At 48.9% G+C, this 15,779-nt stretch overlaps 7 protein-coding genes across 7 annotated transcripts; 5 read left to right on the forward strand and 2 right to left on the reverse strand.

Annotated features, from left to right (window-relative positions):
• Positions 1 to 425: 425 nt before the first annotated feature.
• Positions 426 to 1,130, forward strand: skpA (SCF ubiquitin ligase subunit skpA; the record flags this gene model as incomplete). Its single annotated transcript, XM_040898179.1, has 4 exons — positions 426 to 489; positions 576 to 661; positions 719 to 886; positions 957 to 1,130. 4 exons carry the CDS (start codon positions 426 to 428, stop codon positions 1,128 to 1,130), a joined length of 492 nt encoding a protein of 163 aa, XP_040756074.1.
• A 1,090-nt stretch (positions 1,131 to 2,220) lies between these two features.
• Positions 2,221 to 2,926, reverse strand: P175DRAFT_0471032 (60S ribosomal protein eL39; the record flags this gene model as incomplete). Its single annotated transcript, XM_040895068.1, has 3 exons — positions 2,896 to 2,926; positions 2,639 to 2,739; positions 2,221 to 2,269 (listed from the first exon to the last, which is right to left on the reverse strand). The coding sequence occupies exons 1-3, from the start codon at positions 2,899 to 2,901 to the stop codon at positions 2,221 to 2,223; spliced, it is 156 nt and encodes a 51-aa protein (XP_040756075.1). The 5' UTR covers positions 2,902 to 2,926.
• A 937-nt stretch (positions 2,927 to 3,863) lies between these two features.
• Positions 3,864 to 5,643, forward strand: P175DRAFT_0497796 (uncharacterized protein; the record flags this gene model as incomplete). Its single annotated transcript, XM_040896355.1, has 1 exon — positions 3,864 to 5,643. Exon 1 carries the CDS (start codon positions 3,980 to 3,982, stop codon positions 5,639 to 5,641), a length of 1,662 nt encoding a protein of 553 aa, XP_040756076.1. The 5' UTR covers positions 3,864 to 3,979.
• A 783-nt stretch (positions 5,644 to 6,426) lies between these two features.
• On the forward strand, positions 6,427 to 7,266 carry P175DRAFT_0497798 (uncharacterized protein). Its single transcript, XM_040896356.1, has one exon. It carries the CDS (start codon positions 6,481 to 6,483, stop codon positions 7,234 to 7,236), a length of 756 nt encoding a protein of 251 aa, XP_040756077.1. The 5' UTR covers positions 6,427 to 6,480; the 3' UTR covers positions 7,237 to 7,266.
• A 759-nt stretch (positions 7,267 to 8,025) lies between these two features.
• mdr1 (ABC multidrug transporter Mdr1) lies at positions 8,026 to 12,231 on the forward strand (the record flags this gene model as incomplete). The annotated part of the gene is made up of 3 exons (XM_040893249.1): positions 8,026 to 8,418; positions 8,495 to 11,799; positions 11,874 to 12,231. The coding sequence occupies 3 exons, from the start codon at positions 8,026 to 8,028 to the stop codon at positions 12,229 to 12,231; spliced, it is 4,056 nt and encodes a 1,351-aa protein (XP_040756078.1).
• Positions 12,232 to 12,505: 274 nt separating this feature from the next.
• On the reverse strand, positions 12,506 to 13,255 carry P175DRAFT_0553968 (SWI5/SAE3 family protein; the record flags this gene model as incomplete). Its single annotated transcript, XM_040900528.1, has 3 exons — positions 12,506 to 12,777; positions 12,958 to 13,039; positions 13,159 to 13,255. The coding sequence occupies 3 exons, from the start codon at positions 13,253 to 13,255 to the stop codon at positions 12,618 to 12,620; spliced, it is 339 nt and encodes a 112-aa protein (XP_040756079.1). The 3' UTR covers positions 12,506 to 12,617.
• A 406-nt stretch (positions 13,256 to 13,661) lies between these two features.
• On the forward strand, positions 13,662 to 15,766 carry P175DRAFT_0497801 (Ytp1 family protein). The gene is made up of 5 exons (XM_040896357.1): positions 13,662 to 13,878; positions 13,937 to 14,014; positions 14,095 to 14,937; positions 14,998 to 15,127; positions 15,191 to 15,766. The coding sequence occupies exons 1-5, from the start codon at positions 13,759 to 13,761 to the stop codon at positions 15,526 to 15,528; spliced, it is 1,509 nt and encodes a 502-aa protein (XP_040756080.1). The 5' UTR covers positions 13,662 to 13,758; the 3' UTR covers positions 15,529 to 15,766.
• The last annotated feature ends 13 nt before the right edge of the window (positions 15,767 to 15,779 follow it).

The following is a 15,779-nucleotide window of genomic DNA, read 5'->3' on the forward strand; positions in this document are numbered from 1 at the left end:
CTCCGATCTCTATAATTACAGTGTAATTACATACTTTAGGCCACGAACAAAACTTAACAGGCATCAATCACTCTTGGATTTACTTTTCTTTCAAGTCTACTTAATGTCCAACTCTTCTTCTTCTTCTTTTCTTTATCTTCTTCTTCTTCTTCTTCTTACAGATTTTTCTAGTCTGTTGTGTTGTATTCAGTGAATTTATTGGCGTGAAACCAACCCCCACCCACCTTCATTCACATCATCAAGTTGGTAACTTTCGAGCCTCGCTCTCTCTCTCTCTCTCTCCCTCCCCGCCTCAGACCCCCCCATATATATCTTCAAGCTACCCTCGAACCACAACCACCTTTTCAATTATCTTCTGCTTTTTTCACCAACAAGAACCTATAGCGGTTTCTAACCTTGGCTTGTACCCCATCCAGATCTTCAAAATGACTTCCTCTCCTCCTCCTTCCCTTGTCCTGACCAGCTCCGATGGCGCCGACATCACAGTCCGTAAGTGTTCCCTCGTTTTGGCTTTGCTTCTCTCGGCGCACTTGGTCATATCCTAGCAGCAAACTAATACTTCTCTCTACGACTAGCCCGCGAAGTTGCTGAGCGCTCCCTTCTGATTAAGAACATGCTTGAGGACTTGGGTGATGCCTCCGAAGCTATCCCCATTCCCAACGTCAGCTATTCTCCCCCAGCCACGAGAAAATCCCATGCCTAATTTTTCTCTCAATAGGTCAACGAAGCTGTCCTGAAGAAGGTGATCGAATGGTGCCAGCACCATAAGAACGACCCTCCCAGCACCAGCGACGATGATGACTCCCGCCGCAAGACTACCGATATCGATGAGTGGGACCAGAAGTTCATGCAGGTTGACCAGGAGATGCTGTTTGAGATTATCTTGGTGCGTATTTTCTTCCCCAACACCAGGAACTTACTTGCTGAAGCGTTACGAACTAATCATCATTAAATAGGCCGCCAACTACCTTGATATCAAGGCTCTCCTCGACGTCGGCTGCAAGACCGTCGCCAACATGATCAAGGGCAAATCCCCCGAAGAGATTCGCAAGACCTTCAACATTCAGAACGACTTCACTCCCGAGGAGGAGGACCAGATCCGTCGTGAGAACGAGTGGGCTGAGGAGTGAGTAATCCCTGACCTATTTCAACCATCCACAGCCTCACTAACTTCTCTTCTTTCCTTTTTTTTTTTTTCTAGCCGCTAAATTTCCTTTACCATAAACTATTCCCCATGCTTTCTTTGCGAACTGCTGGTTGGCTTCGGAAGACCGGTACCAGGGAGATACGTACCACTGACGCCGTTGAACTCTGGTTTTGACCAGGTCGGAAGAACCCAGCAGTTCCACGGCGTTAAGGATTTCTTCGCAGCGGTTGCTTCACATTTTGTTTCTCTGGTTCTTTTTCTCTAGTTTTTTTTTGTCCCTCTCCACTGGCGATTTCACCTCACAATCATTAAGGCTGGAGAAGATAGGATAGATGAGAAATCTTCGAAAGATAGGGCGGCTCGCGAGCAGTCTATTTATTAGCTTACCAGGTGCTGAAAACAAGGATTATGTCTTAAGTCGCTTAAAATGGAATGATTTGTCTTGAGATTCTCTTCAAGCCAGCCTGGATTCTAAGGGCAAACAGTTCGAAGAATACCTACCTATATATTCGATAAGGACTTTACTCCAAAGAGAGGAAGAAATAACTAGAGATATTGCGTAACAATCCCCATTGAATCATTTAGCTCACTGCTCATTACCCATCATAATTTTAAATTTGTGTCTTTTTTAGTTATCATCAACCTCGTGTACATGAATGGCAGAAAAAGGAAAAGAAAGAAAAAGAAAAAAAAAAACACTCAGATCCCTGCTAAAACCTAGGTTGATATCCAGTTTTCGACCCCATCCAACCAAACCTAGCTAACTAAGTGATTTATCGATCGATTGGGTGTGTTGTGGTATATTGTGAGTTGGGGGACGAGTTATATTGCCGATTTTTATGAAAAACAAAAAATCTGGAACCGAATCAAGTGCAGGGACGATAAAAGTCGAGGGAGGTTTTTTTTTTTTTTCTTCTTCTTCTTTTTTACTTTTTGCAAGTCATGTCATCGCGAAGTTGAGAAGAGTGTTTTTTTTTGGCGGTATCACAACTGAACGATATAATCCCGGGGAAACATAGACATCTCGGTTGGAGAGACAGATGGGAGAGAAGAAAATTCGCACGCGCACGAATTTAGATACCGAGACGGGTCTTGCGCCAGTGCCTCCTCTTGGCGTTGTATCTAGTAAAGAGAAAAAAAGCATGTTAGTGAGAGGTTTCGCATGGGGTATGGTTTTTTTTTTTAATTATGCATTCTTCTTTCATTTCCCGGACCTTGTCTGGGCGTGGGTTGTGGGTTGCGCTTGTGTCTCTGTCCACGGGGAGGGCTCAAATCCAATTTTCAAATCAAGTCTGAATGAGAGCAATGTTGTATATTGTCACGACGTAGCAGTCGTAGTTATTTTCTTTCTCTCCTCTCTTTGTTCTTTCTTCGCAGACTCATCCGCTCGCATCTCTTTCTCTCTGTCGGTTCGATTCTTGTTCCTTCCTCCTCTTGCGCACACAAGACAAGGCCCACATGGAAATAGTTTGAGGTTGAGGTAGAATTTACCTGATGGTGTTACCGGTCCTCAGACGAATCCACTGGGGGATGGGACGGTTCTGTCTCTGGGCTTTGGCAAGCTTCTGCTTGGTGCGGAAACTCTTGTGGCTCTATATCGAAGGTAATCTTTAGTTAGCAAGCGGTCACTTCATCTTTGCATCGCCACCAAGTGCCAGGAGGGGGGGGGGGAGAGAATTCGAAATTGAATGGGAATAAACTCCATTCAGACTGTGAAATCGAAATATCACATGAAGGGGGCTGCTAACCGGCATCTTGATGGCTTGTCGCGACGGCGAGCTTGATGTATGGACTGGCGATAGTGAGGTTGTCGACCGACCGTCTTCAAAGGCCTTTCGTAGTGGTGGTTTTTTTGTGCGGGCAGGGTTTAGCGCTTCGCTTCGGATGGGTCATGTGATTGTAGCCTTAGGCAGAACTTCATTGCCACGAGACCACTAGTCACCTGACAACCTCCTAGATTAATCTTAGCATAGCATAACTAGCATAATTCTATTCCTAAGTACTCCGTCCCTATTCCATATTGTTTTTTTTTTATTTCTTTTTCCAACAAAAACTGCTGTATGAAAAAATATTAACTATGGTCAACGATAGATCTGCCTCCGGATTGGGGGTTTAGTGGTTGGTATCCGAATACTGGGGATTTTCAAAAGCTCTCTTACATGTCTGGCAAAATGATTGGATTGACTACCGAATACATAACTTACTCTTCAACCATATCTTGACTAAACACTGGTCTATCTTTGTTCATGTACTTCCTCGTGCACCTGCCACTTCTCAATATCTATTCATTGATAAATCCATGGTTGAGAATGTATCCTTCTTGGGGGCGGGGGATTATATTTCCATCTCCGGGCTAGCGGACCAGCTAAGCTGCGCGACAACGACCTCTGCTATGATACTCCAGCATACTAAATACTCAACTGGTTAAAAAAAATTCAACATTCGTGTATTACAGGATTGTTCCTGAGCTCAGCCCATATGCATATACGAAGTAACTTTACCTTGTTTTGTTTTAATTTTTGATAACCCTATCTATGCATTGAAGGGTTCGCAACAGAACATGGAGCTGTGGGCATGAACCCCTAAGTTCATTCCACTGGGGGATTATGTTTTTTTATTCTATATAGGTATGAATTGTTCATTGCGTGCTAAAAGATGATTAGCTTTGCCGACTTCTGACTATTTGATTGGATCCTGACGTGTCATCTTATTAGGTCCCGTTGACCTTAGTATCGGAATCAAAACGGTCCCGAAATGCTGGCCAGAAGATCAACTCTACTACAGTTCTATTCCTACAGCAGTGAGCTTTGAACTCATAACTTCTTGCCAGCCATGTCGACAACAAACGCCAAGCGCAAGCGTGCGAGGAAGGCATGCATCCCTTGCCACCAGCGCAAGCGAAAATGCGACAACGTGTATCCTTGTGGCATGTGCACCACATACCAATACAACTGCAGGTACACCGACGACAACACCGCTGGTACTATGGGCGGCGGCGTACCTATTCCGCCTCCAGCCAAGCGCGTCAGCCTCGACGGTGAAAGTCGTCTGACGGGTCGGGCCGGCGCGTCCCCGGGCATCTTCGACGAGCAGAAGTTCAGATACTCCGGGGCATCAGCGGCCATGGTATTTCCGCACATCCTGGGTGTGGCTCTCGGTTCCGACAGCCCTCCAAAGATGCGGTCGTTCGCTTACAACTTTGGCATTCGCCCCGAGGAGGCATCCAGTGCTCACTGCTTTCTGGGAAATCTCATCTCGGAGGAAGACCTCGGCTCCTTCTCGGGTGCGTACTTCTCGGCTTTGAGCCCCATCTGCGACGTGATGGACCCCAGAATCTACGCCCAGCGATGCCGGGATTATTACCATAGTTCGGGCAGCAACGCGGTCGCCTTTGCCGCGGTGGCCGCTGGTGTCGCTGCTCTCGGATCGTTCCTATCGCCCAACAGACACTCGCGGGAATCTGACCTGGTGCAGTACGCCAAAGCGATCCTCGATGATCCGGCCTCCATACGTTTACATGGCATCGACCACATCGTCGCATGGGGCATGCGGGTGCTCTACCTACGGGCAACGACCCGGCCCAGCAATGCTTGGATCGCTTCGTGCACGCAAATGCACCTCTGTGAAGCGTTAGGGCTGCACGAGGAAGAGAACATCAAGAAGATAGCGTCCATCGCTGGCGCCGCTGTCCTTGGACATGATGCGGACCGGCTGAGGAGAATTTTCTGGATCTCGTGGGCCGGGCATAACATGCTGTCCTATGAATACGATCGTTCGCCTGTAGGATTTCGGGCCGTGACTTGCCAGCCTATCATCTCGATACCAGGGTCCGTTGCCGATCAGTTCGTACAACTAATCCAGATCATTCCATCGCCCAATTCTCCGTTCCAGCTCGAATTGCAGCCTCCAACTTCGAGTGAGGAGGAGCTATTCAAGCGTCTCAAAGCGCTGGATGAGCTCCAATTTACCCATCCGTTTCTGGTCGTGACTAAGGCGGACATTGCGTTTTGCTTCTATCGACGCCTTTACCAGCTCAAGATTCGCATACCGGACGATATAATTAAGCTCTTCATTGACAGCGGCAACGCCGCAGTGGAGGCGGCTGAGCAGCAAGCTAGCCAGGGTCGTCTATTCTGGAACGTCATCGGCAGCGTCTTCCAGTATACCTGCATCCTGTTGGCCATTGACACGCCGGCGGCCTCCGCCCACATCGGCGCCGCATTCAAGGGCTTGGAGAACCTTGTCAAGGCTGCAGATACAGGACTGACGCGCGAGGCGTTGTCGATGGCGCGGCACCTACTCGGCCTTAATATGGCAAAGAAGCGAAAGGAACTTGCTCAGCTGGAAGCTGTCGAGGCGGGCTATGAATTTTTTCAGGCACCGCCGGCATCCGAGGCGAACATCGCAGTTCCAGACGTGGATTGGGAGGTGGACTGGGATAAATTCTTCATCGAGCCATATTTACCCATGCTCGGTCCTGACGTCCAGTTATAGTGACCCATGCTGCCTTGTCCGGCTTTATGTGCGGCTTTGTGTGCGGCTATTGCGGAGTTTGTCTCCTACCCGCCGCACTAGCCTATCAGGTAGTGTTAGCGGACCCCCTGCTTGCGGCTGCTGCGGCGGAGAAGAAGCGTGGGCTTAATATATCAGCCTCCCACCATCGGCATCTTTAATTTGGCTGCCTTCGCCCCCGGTGCCATTATCTCCGGGCGAATCAAGTTTGAAGTTCCGACCAAGTTCAGTCGGATATAACTCTAGGATGTGGAGATCTTGTCCGAGACTTTCGAGTACGATCAGATTTGACAACTGGCCGAGATGGAGAGAACCTCGGAGAACTACAGCACTCGAGATTGGGTCTGAAATGTATAAATAGACGGGCATTCCTGCTCCAGAGAGTGGATAGCCAGATACTTACCAAGTCTCTCTCACAAGCTTAAACACCTCGAAACGCCTCGTTCGAACATAACAGCAGCGATTAATACATTCCCAACAATCAACCCAACCCATAATAATGCCCAGGTACGCCAAAAACCAGCCCGTCGGCTTCAAAAACGCCATCGAAAGAGTGGCCATTGTCGGCGTAAGTAAACCCCTCAAAACACAACACCCACGTATACAGCAAAACTAACACAAATACCCTTTAGGCTGGAGGTACTATTGGATCGCATATTGCCAAGGCCCTTCTAGAGACCGGAAGACACACAGTCACGGCCCTTTCCCGCAAAGACAGCGGTAACAGACTCCCCGAAGGCGTCGTAGTCGCCCCAGTCGACTACGATGATGAGGCCACCATTGTTGCCGCCCTCAAGGACCAGCAATTTTTAATCATCACCATGGCCCCTACCGCGCCCCGTGACGCCCACAGCAAGCTCGTCCAGGCGGCCGCCAAGGCCGCCATTCCCTACGTCATGCCTAACGGGTATGGCGGCGACATTGACGACATTAAACTCGGCGAAGAGACAATGCTGGGGCCCATAGCCAAGGCCCACAGAGACGAGATTGAGAGGCTTGGTATGCAGTGGATCACGGTGTGCTGTGGATTCTGGTACGATTACAGCTTAGCGGGCGGGGATTCGCGCTTTGGGTTTGACTTTGACAAGCGCTCGCTGACCATCTACGACGATGGCAACACCAAGAACTCGACGTCGACGTTATCGCAGGTTGGGCGCGCTGTGGCCCAGGTGCTGAGCCTCAATGAGCTTCCCGAGGACGAAACCGATAAGCGGCCTACCCTGTCGATGTTCGTCAACCAGGGCGTGTACATTAAGAGCTTTGTGGTCAGCCAGAACGACATGTTTGAGAGCGTCAAGCGTGTCACCGGCACCACTGACGCCGACTGGACGATTACCCACGCGAAGACCCAGAAGCGGTACGAGGATGGCCTGGCGCAAGTGCAAGCAGGCAACATGGCTGGTTTTAGCAAGATGCTGTATGCAAGGGCATTTTACCCCGATGGTTCCAATAGTCTCGCAGCCAAGGCGCAGAATGAGCTGCTTGGATTACCGGATGAGAGCCTGGATGAGTCTACCCAGGTTGGAATCGAAATGGTCAAGGAGCTGCAGCTTCGAGTTCAGCGTATGGCGGCATAGCTATATCCGTTATTAATCATGTCTAGTGCGAATCAATTGACCGGGATCTTTATTTTTCGCCTTGTTGCCTTGTGAAAAGGGTTCAATGGTAAAGTTAACTATAGTTAGGTAACTAAGTTACGTCGGTGCTGGCGGCAGTTGACCCCGAAATGCATTCCTAATCGGGTTGGTATAGTAATCTAGAATACTCGTACTCGGTTTGCTATATATAGTTCTAGTAGAACCTGGAGTTAAGTTAACCCCGTCATTTGAGTCATACCTAATAGTATTCTAATCCTTCGCCCCACGCTGGTCTACGTACCTTAGACTAGGTATGGAACCTGAACGTCAGGAAGAGATAATCATTCGGACAAAATCACTCTATTGGACATAGTAGGCGATCGGATGTTTAAAGCCCCGAGACCCGTGCAGGTATCAGGTAAGTGATGATAATATTTGGTGTCCGGGAGCTCTCAGATCCGTGTATTAAGGACTCTTAAACTATGGGATTCTTTTGTATGTATTGTGCTCAGATCTCTGTAAGAATCATGTACCACTCGGTAATCTTCCTTATAATTCAAATTTGATTGAATTTTTCTACATTTAATCTCTTTCTCTCCTCAAATCTTTCTGCGCTTGTTCTAACATCCATTCTGGTTATTTTTTATACTCTCCTCTCCTCTCCTCTTGTTTTCATCATCACCCTTTCTAATACTCTTCTGGTCGCCTTCCACGCATCTCTCTCCCCCATGGAGTAGTGGCGTTGAACGCCATTAAAGTTCCCTTTATCGACCAAAAGCCTCGACCATCATGTCGCACCCCACGGAGCAGGTCAACGAGCCTGCTCAGATCTCAGAGAAACAACAATCTTCCCCGCAACCTGCGATCGTGGAAAAGCGCGAATCGAACGATCGGTCGTCCGCCAGCAGCTCAACCGCAATTTCACCTGCAGATAAGGACCAACAACAACAACAACCCAAGTCCTCTCCTAGTAATGCGGACGTCGGGGTCAACAACATCGATGCCCTTCTGGCCCATTTGCCAGAGGAGGAGCGTCAGATTCTGAAGAAGCAGCTGGATGAGGAGAAAGCGCAAGTCTCGTTCTTTGGTCTTTACCGCTATGCGACCAGGATGGATCTATTTATTATTGCTGTTAGCATCCTGTGCTCCATTGCTGCTGGCGCTGCGTTACCCCTGTTTACTGTACGTATTCAACCCCCCCCCCCCCCCCCCCTTCCCAACCCCAAAAAGGTGCATTATGATCGCTAATTGCGTGTAGATTCTCTTTGGTTCCCTAGCCTCAGTCTTCCAGGATATCGTGCTAGGCCGCATTGCCTATCATGCGTTCTACCACAAATTGACAGAGAATGTTTTGTACTTTGTCTATCTCGGTATCGGCGAATTTGTCACAATTTATATCAGCACGGTGGGCTTTATCTACACGGGAGAACACGTTACACAGAAAATCCGCGAAAAATACCTGGAATCTATTTTGAGGCAAAACATCGCCTATTTCGATAAGTTAGGTGCTGGTGAAGTGACCACTCGTATTACTGCGGATACAAACCTCATCCAAGATGGTGTCTCGGAGAAGGTTGGCCTCACCTTGACTGCCCTTTCAACTTTCATTACCGCCTTCATTATCGCCTATATCAAATACTGGAAATTAGCCCTGATCTGTAGCTCCACCATTGTGGCTCTCGTGTTGACCATGGGCGGTGGGTCTCGGTTTATTATCCAGTACAGCAAGAAGTCTCTCGAAAGCTATGGTGCTGGTGGGACTGTTGCGGAGGAAGTCATCAGCTCGATCAGAAATGCCACCGCATTCGGTACCCAGGACAAGCTCGCCAAACAGTACGAAGTTCATTTGGAGGAGGCAGAAAAATGGGGGGTAAAGACCCAAATGATCATGGGCTTTATGATCGGCGGCATGTTCGGCCTCATGTTCTCAAACTACGGTCTCGGCTTCTGGATGGGTTCCCGTTTCCTGGTGGATCAAGAACTCGGCGTAGGTGACGTTCTTACAGTGCTGATGTCTATCCTTATTGGCTCTTTCAGCTTGGGGAATGTTGCTCCTAATGCTCAAGCATTCACCAATGCTGTGGCTGCGGCTGCCAAGATCTTTGGAACCATCGATCGTCAGTCGCCGTTGGACCCATACTCTAAGGAAGGAATGACTCTCGAACACTTCCAAGGTAATATTGAGCTACGCAACATCAAACACATTTACCCCTCCCGACCAGAAGTAACTGTGATGGAGGATGTCTCCTTGTCTTTACCTGCCGGTAAGACAACAGCTCTGGTGGGCCCCTCGGGTTCCGGAAAGAGTACGGTGGTTGGTCTCGTTGAGCGTTTCTACATTCCTGTTCGCGGTACAGTCCTCCTGGACGGCCACGATATCAAGGATCTGAACCTTAGCTGGCTCCGTCAACAGGTGTCTCTGGTTAGCCAAGAACCCGTGCTTTTCGCTACCACTATCTATAAAAACATCCAGCACGGTCTTATTGGTACCAAGTTCGAGAATGAGCCAGAGGAAAAGATCCGGGAACTCATTGAGAACGCTGCCAAAATGGCCAACGCACATGACTTCATTACATCTCTCCCTGAAGGGTATGAGACCAATGTTGGTCAGCGAGGGTTCCTGCTTTCTGGTGGCCAGAAGCAGCGTATTGCAATTGCTCGCGCTGTAGTGAGCGACCCCAAGATTTTGTTGCTCGATGAAGCTACTTCCGCCTTAGATACCAAGTCTGAGGGTGTCGTACAAGCGGCACTCGAGAAGGCCGCTGAAGGTCGCACTACGATCGTCATCGCTCACCGTCTGTCTACAATCAAAACGGCACACAACATCGTTGTCCTAGTTGATGGCAAGATTGCTGAACAGGGAGCCCACGATGAGCTTGTCGACTACCAAGGTACCTACTATAAACTTGTTGAAGCGCAACGTATCAACGAGGAGAAGGAGGCGGCGGCCTTGGACGAGGACGAGGACGAGGACGATGCTGATGAGGGCGCTGGTTATGCAAAGGGAGATATTACTCCGGTGAAGACGGCAAGCAGTGGATCGGACTCGCTCGAAGATGAAAAGATCGCGATAAGCCGCACAAGAACGCAAAAGTCTATCTCAAGTGCTATCTTGGCCAAGAGGGACCCTGAAGTCATCCCCAAATACTCTCTTTGGACTCTCGTGAAATTTATTTTCTCCTTCAACCGTCCTGAAATCGGCTACATGCTTATCGGCTTTTTCTTCTCGACTCTTGCTGGTGGTGGCCAACCTACACAGGCCGTGCTCTATGCTAAAGCGATCAGCACTCTGTCGCTCCCCGAGACCATGTATGCCAAACTACGACATGATGCAAACTTTTGGTCTTTGATGTTCTTTGTTGTTGGAATTATCCAATTTACCACCCTCTCCATCAACGGGGCCGCATTTGCCGTGTGCTCAGAGAGGCTTATTCGCCGTGCACGAAGCAAGGCCTTCAGGTCCATTCTTCGCCAAGACATCACCTTCTTCGACAGAGAGGAGAACAGCACTGGTGCGTTGACGTCGTTCTTGTCCACCGAAACGAAGCATTTGTCCGGTGTTAGTGGTGTGACCTTAGGAACAATTTTGATGACTTCCACCACCCTGGGGGCAGCGATTATTATTGCTCTTGTGATTGGTTGGAAGCTCGCCCTGGTCTGTATCTCAGTCGTCCCGATTCTCCTTGGGTGTGGATTCTACCGATTCTATATGCTCGCCCAGTTCCAACGACGATCTAAGCTTGCCTACGAGGGATCTGCCAGCTTTGCTTGTGAAGCAACTTCTTCTATCCGCACCGTTGCCTCCCTCACCCGAGAAAAGGATGTCTGGGAAATTTATCACCAACAGCTTGATGCACAGGGAAGGAAGAGTCTGATCTCTGTACTTAGGTCCTCGACCCTTTATGCTTGCTCCCAGGCACTTGTCTTCTTTTGTGTTGCGCTTGGCTTCTGGTACGGAGGCACCCTTCTTGGTCATCACGAGTATTCTATTTTCCGCTTCTTCGTCTGCTTCTCCGAGATTCTCTTCGGTGCTCAGTCCGCGGGGACTGTCTTTTCCTTCTCTCCAGACATGGGCAAGGCTAAGAATGCTGCCGCTGAGTTCAGAAGGCTATTTGATAGAAAGCCAACCATCGATGTTTGGTCCGAGGAGGGCGAACAGCTCGAATCTATGCAAGGTGAAGTTGAATTTCGAGACGTCCACTTCCGATACCCCACTCGCCCTGAGCAGCCTGTTCTACGCGGACTGAACCTGACCGTGAAACCTGGACAATACATTGCTCTTGTTGGACCTAGTGGCTGTGGCAAGAGTACTACCATTGCACTGATGGAGCGCTTCTACGATGCCATTGCGGGATCCATTTTTGTGGATGGAAAGGATATCACCAAGCTCAATGTCAACTCCTACCGTCGATTCCTGTCGCTAGTCAGTCAGGAGCCCACGCTGTACCAAGGTACGATTAAGGAGAATATTCTGTTAGGCATCACTGAGGATGACGTGCCGGAAGAAGCCTTGGTGAAGGCTTGCAAAAATGCCAACATCTATGATTTCATCATGTCTCTTCCGTAAGTTTTTTTTTTTTTTTTTTCCCATTTTCTTTTGTTCTCCGTTCATCTCACTAACCTGTGGGGGAAAATAGGGATGGCTTCAACACTGTTGTCGGTAGCAAGGGAGGCATGTTATCAGGAGGTCAAAAGCAGCGTGTGGCTATTGCAAGAGCGCTTCTGCGCGAGCCGAAGGTCCTCCTCCTTGATGAGGCCACCTCTGCCCTTGACTCGGAGTCCGAGAAGGTCGTCCAGGCAGCCCTGGATGCCGCCGCTCGGGGACGCACCACCATCGCCGTTGCCCACCGATTGAGTACGATCCAGAAAGCAGATATTATCTATGTCTTTGATCAAGGCAAGGTGGTTGAAAGCGGAAACCACCAAGAACTGATCCGAAAGAAGGGTCGTTACTATGAACTGGTGAACCTCCAGAGTCTGGGTAAGGGCCAATAATCGCCTGCATTTTTCTGTATCAATTTCTTTTCCCCTTTTTTATACCTTTTTTGCATATACATTTTCTTTATAATTCGTTGTGACTATTTAGCATGTGCTTTTGTTGGGGTTACTATACCTTTCCTCCTCTCCCTAGATTTCTTTGGGCTGCTTGGATTTGTGATGATGTGAGATTTCCCAAGACAACCTTGCCATTTAGGTTCGCCGCTACTCTGTTCTACCGTTAGATATCCCTATTGATAAATTAATGTTCCAGTAACTATACATCTATCTTGGTAATTGATTTGATTGATAGGACAGGCCCGGGGATAAAGGAAGAACTACCTAAGCCGCTAAACAGCTTTTTAGTAATGGGATATCACCTCTCCTCGAAAAGATGCACCAAGTCAATCCCGACATCCCACCCCAAACTCCTGCTGTATCTCCGCCTGTCGGACCCCCCGCGCCTCAGCCATAAGACCCATCAGGCCCTGTCCGATATCCTTGATCTCATTGTACTGGTGTAGTAAACGTATATGTCGCGTTACTGTCTCCGAGGCATCATTTCTAGACATGCATGCATGTTAACCTCGACTCCATGATCATACTAGCACCTACCTACCTACCTACCTACCTACCTACTAACTAACCAACCACACATGCCCCCTCTCCAAACACACACACACACATAGTAGGTGCCAACTTAAGTACCTAAGTATTCGCAAGGAACCCACGGGACTGACTTACTTTAATTTTGCTTTGATGTTTGCGATTTGGCGCTCCATGTCTGCGGTTTGGGATTCAAGGTGTGCGATGGATTTGTGCAGGGCTGCCTGTCGGTAGTTGTGTTAGTCAGGTTCTGTTCGATTGATGAGGAGGAGGAGGAGGAGGAGGACAGTACTATTTTTTTTATTCTCTGGGATTCTTGGTCGGGGGGGGGGAGAGGACGAGGAGAGGTGTCTTTCTTGTCCTGGTCATGGTCCTGGTCCTGGTTCTGGTTCTGGATTGTATCTGGGGTTTGGAGAGTGGTAGGGCTTGGGGTCATTGTTGAGTTCTTTGGTGGTGGGTTTTTTATTGGAAAAGAAATTGTGAGGGAGGATTAATGTGGATTGTGTTTATTGTGGTTGATGACGATGGTGGGTGGTTATTATATTGCTTGCATTCCTATACATACATAGTACATAATATAATATTCATCCCTACATCCCAGGTCTCAAAGTATAACTACTACTCTGTCCCTTTTTAATTTATTTCTGGAGCAAAAATTCCTAATAACTTGATTATCTACCTAAGTACGGAGTAACGCAATAAAACTATAACTAAATAAAAGAATCCGTTGGCTTAATCAATGTACATAGATCAACATCATACGTGTGTAGGTACCTTTTTTTCTAGGCTCTCCCCCACACGTGCCACTAATCCGAGTTGTCCGTTCCCGATTTCTCTGCCTGGATTCGTCAGCTTTTATTCCTTCACTCTCTTCCTTTGGTTTTGCTTCTTCTCCTTCCTCTCTCATCTCTCTTCTTTCGACACTAGGAATTCGTGAAGATGATGAGCCGTCTCGTTCTGCGAGGGTTGCTGGGCTCCCTCCTCTTGATCTGTCCTGTTCTCGCCCACGGAGGCCATGAGAACGTCCCCGAAGGCTCCGGCGCCTCGGAGGACCCAATTGTATATGCTGCTCCTTTTTGCCTCCTTTTCGCGCTGCTTGGACTGACAACTATATCAGGACTCAACATTATGGGTTCATATGGTTCTTATGGGACTTGCCTTTGGCATCATATTTCCCCTGGGTATGGTTCTCGGAGTATGTTTCTCCTATCCTCCCCCCCCTCTCCCAATAATCGGCGAAACTTGGATCTAATTCCACAATCCGGTGTCTTATAGATCGTCCGCTCACGATGGCACGTCCCCGTCCAAAGCGTCGGAACCGCTATTGCTATCGTTGCATACTTCCTTGGCCATGCTCATAAAGGACGCCAGTTCGGAAAAAACGTCCACTCCTCCTTCGCTAACATCCTGATGCTCATGCTCGCCGCGCAGGTCGTTGTAGGGATCTACCTGAAACTGCACATCACAAAGGGAATCCACGGCCGGATCCGCCGGGTTTTCGTTATTCTTCATGGCGTCCTGGGCAAAGCGATGCCGGTGGTTAGCTGGGTACAGATGCTCTTTGGAGGCATCGCTGCAATGGGGTTCTGCCGCGACGACCACTTGGGACAGTGTCTGGCTCACTTTATTATGGGCAGCGCATTCATCGCCTACGGTATCCTGTTGACGATTCTTCTCCTGGTTGGCCAATATTGGCTCCGTCGCACCGGTCGCAGCCAGGAATTCTTCGATTCGCTTGTCATCGCTGCCTGGGGTTGTGTCAACACGTTCACAGAGCATCGGTGGGGTGGACCTTGGGTGCACAATGATCTCCAGCACACTACTATGGGTATTGTCTGGTGGTGCGCCGGTTTGCTGGGTATCTGGCTGAGTCGTAAGCGAAACGGCCGGCCTAAGAGAAACCTTATCCCGGCCATTGTTATTCTCCTGACAGGTTTTGCCATGTCCGCCCACCCGCAGGCTTTGATGATCAGCACCATGATCCACACCATCTTCGGTTACACATTGATGGCCGCTGGCCTTACTAGGATCATTGAGATCTCATTCGTGCTGAGGGACCGAAGCTCCGTGAGCGCAGACGGATCGGACCCTAACAGCTTCCAATACTTGACACCTTTCGTAAGTCCTTCTTAGATAGACTCGGGGGGGGGGGATAGGATATCAAGCTAACTTGAACAGCTCCTGTACGCTTCAGGCTTCCTGTTCATGGGCGCCACAGAGGAACAGATGCAGCTTCTCCACGACGCCGGAATCACTCACGTGTCCTACGTCCTGATCTTGTACAGCGTCGCTTTCATCCTCTTCTTGTGTATGTTTATACCCAACCTTTCTACCTCCTATTTTCTCTCACTCATAACTAATCTTTCCCCAGTCGTCAATATCCTCCTCCACATCTACGCCGTCCACGCATGGCCCGAATCGTCCAAACCATCCGCGCACTCCCGCTCCCTCAGTGAAGACGACGACGGCGGCCAAGGCCCATCCGGCTCCAAGCGCCACCGCACACCCCCTGCCGCCTCATCATTTATGAACGGCCATGCCCGTTCCGCCTCGGAGGCTCAGCATATCCATGACGCCGAGGCATTCGAGCTTCAAGGTCTAATCTCAGACGAAGAAGACGACACCAGGTCGCCTCATGATGAACGACATCTAGGACCCAAGAAAGTCGAGGACGAGGAGAGTGCCCCGTTGGTTGGCAAGGAGACTTAAAAAAAACAAACACAACATGGATATATGTGTTTGACTCTGCTTTCTTTCTTTCTAAGAATATATACCTTTTTCATCTTTCTTCTCTCCTTCGAAAGGATTTGTTTGCTCCACCACCTTGACTCACATAACTACGTCCCTACCTACCTCCTTACCTCTACTTTTACCCTTAATTAATGTCTTAGTTGTCTAATGGATAAATAAACAGTGCTCTTGGCATAGCATGAATACCTATTTCCACAATATGAATATGA

This window comes from Aspergillus ochraceoroseus (genome assembly GCF_002846915.1).
Source record: "Aspergillus ochraceoroseus IBT 24754 chromosome Unknown P175scaffold_1, whole genome shotgun sequence".
NCBI lineage: Eukaryota > Fungi > Ascomycota > Eurotiomycetes > Eurotiales > Aspergillaceae > Aspergillus > Aspergillus ochraceoroseus.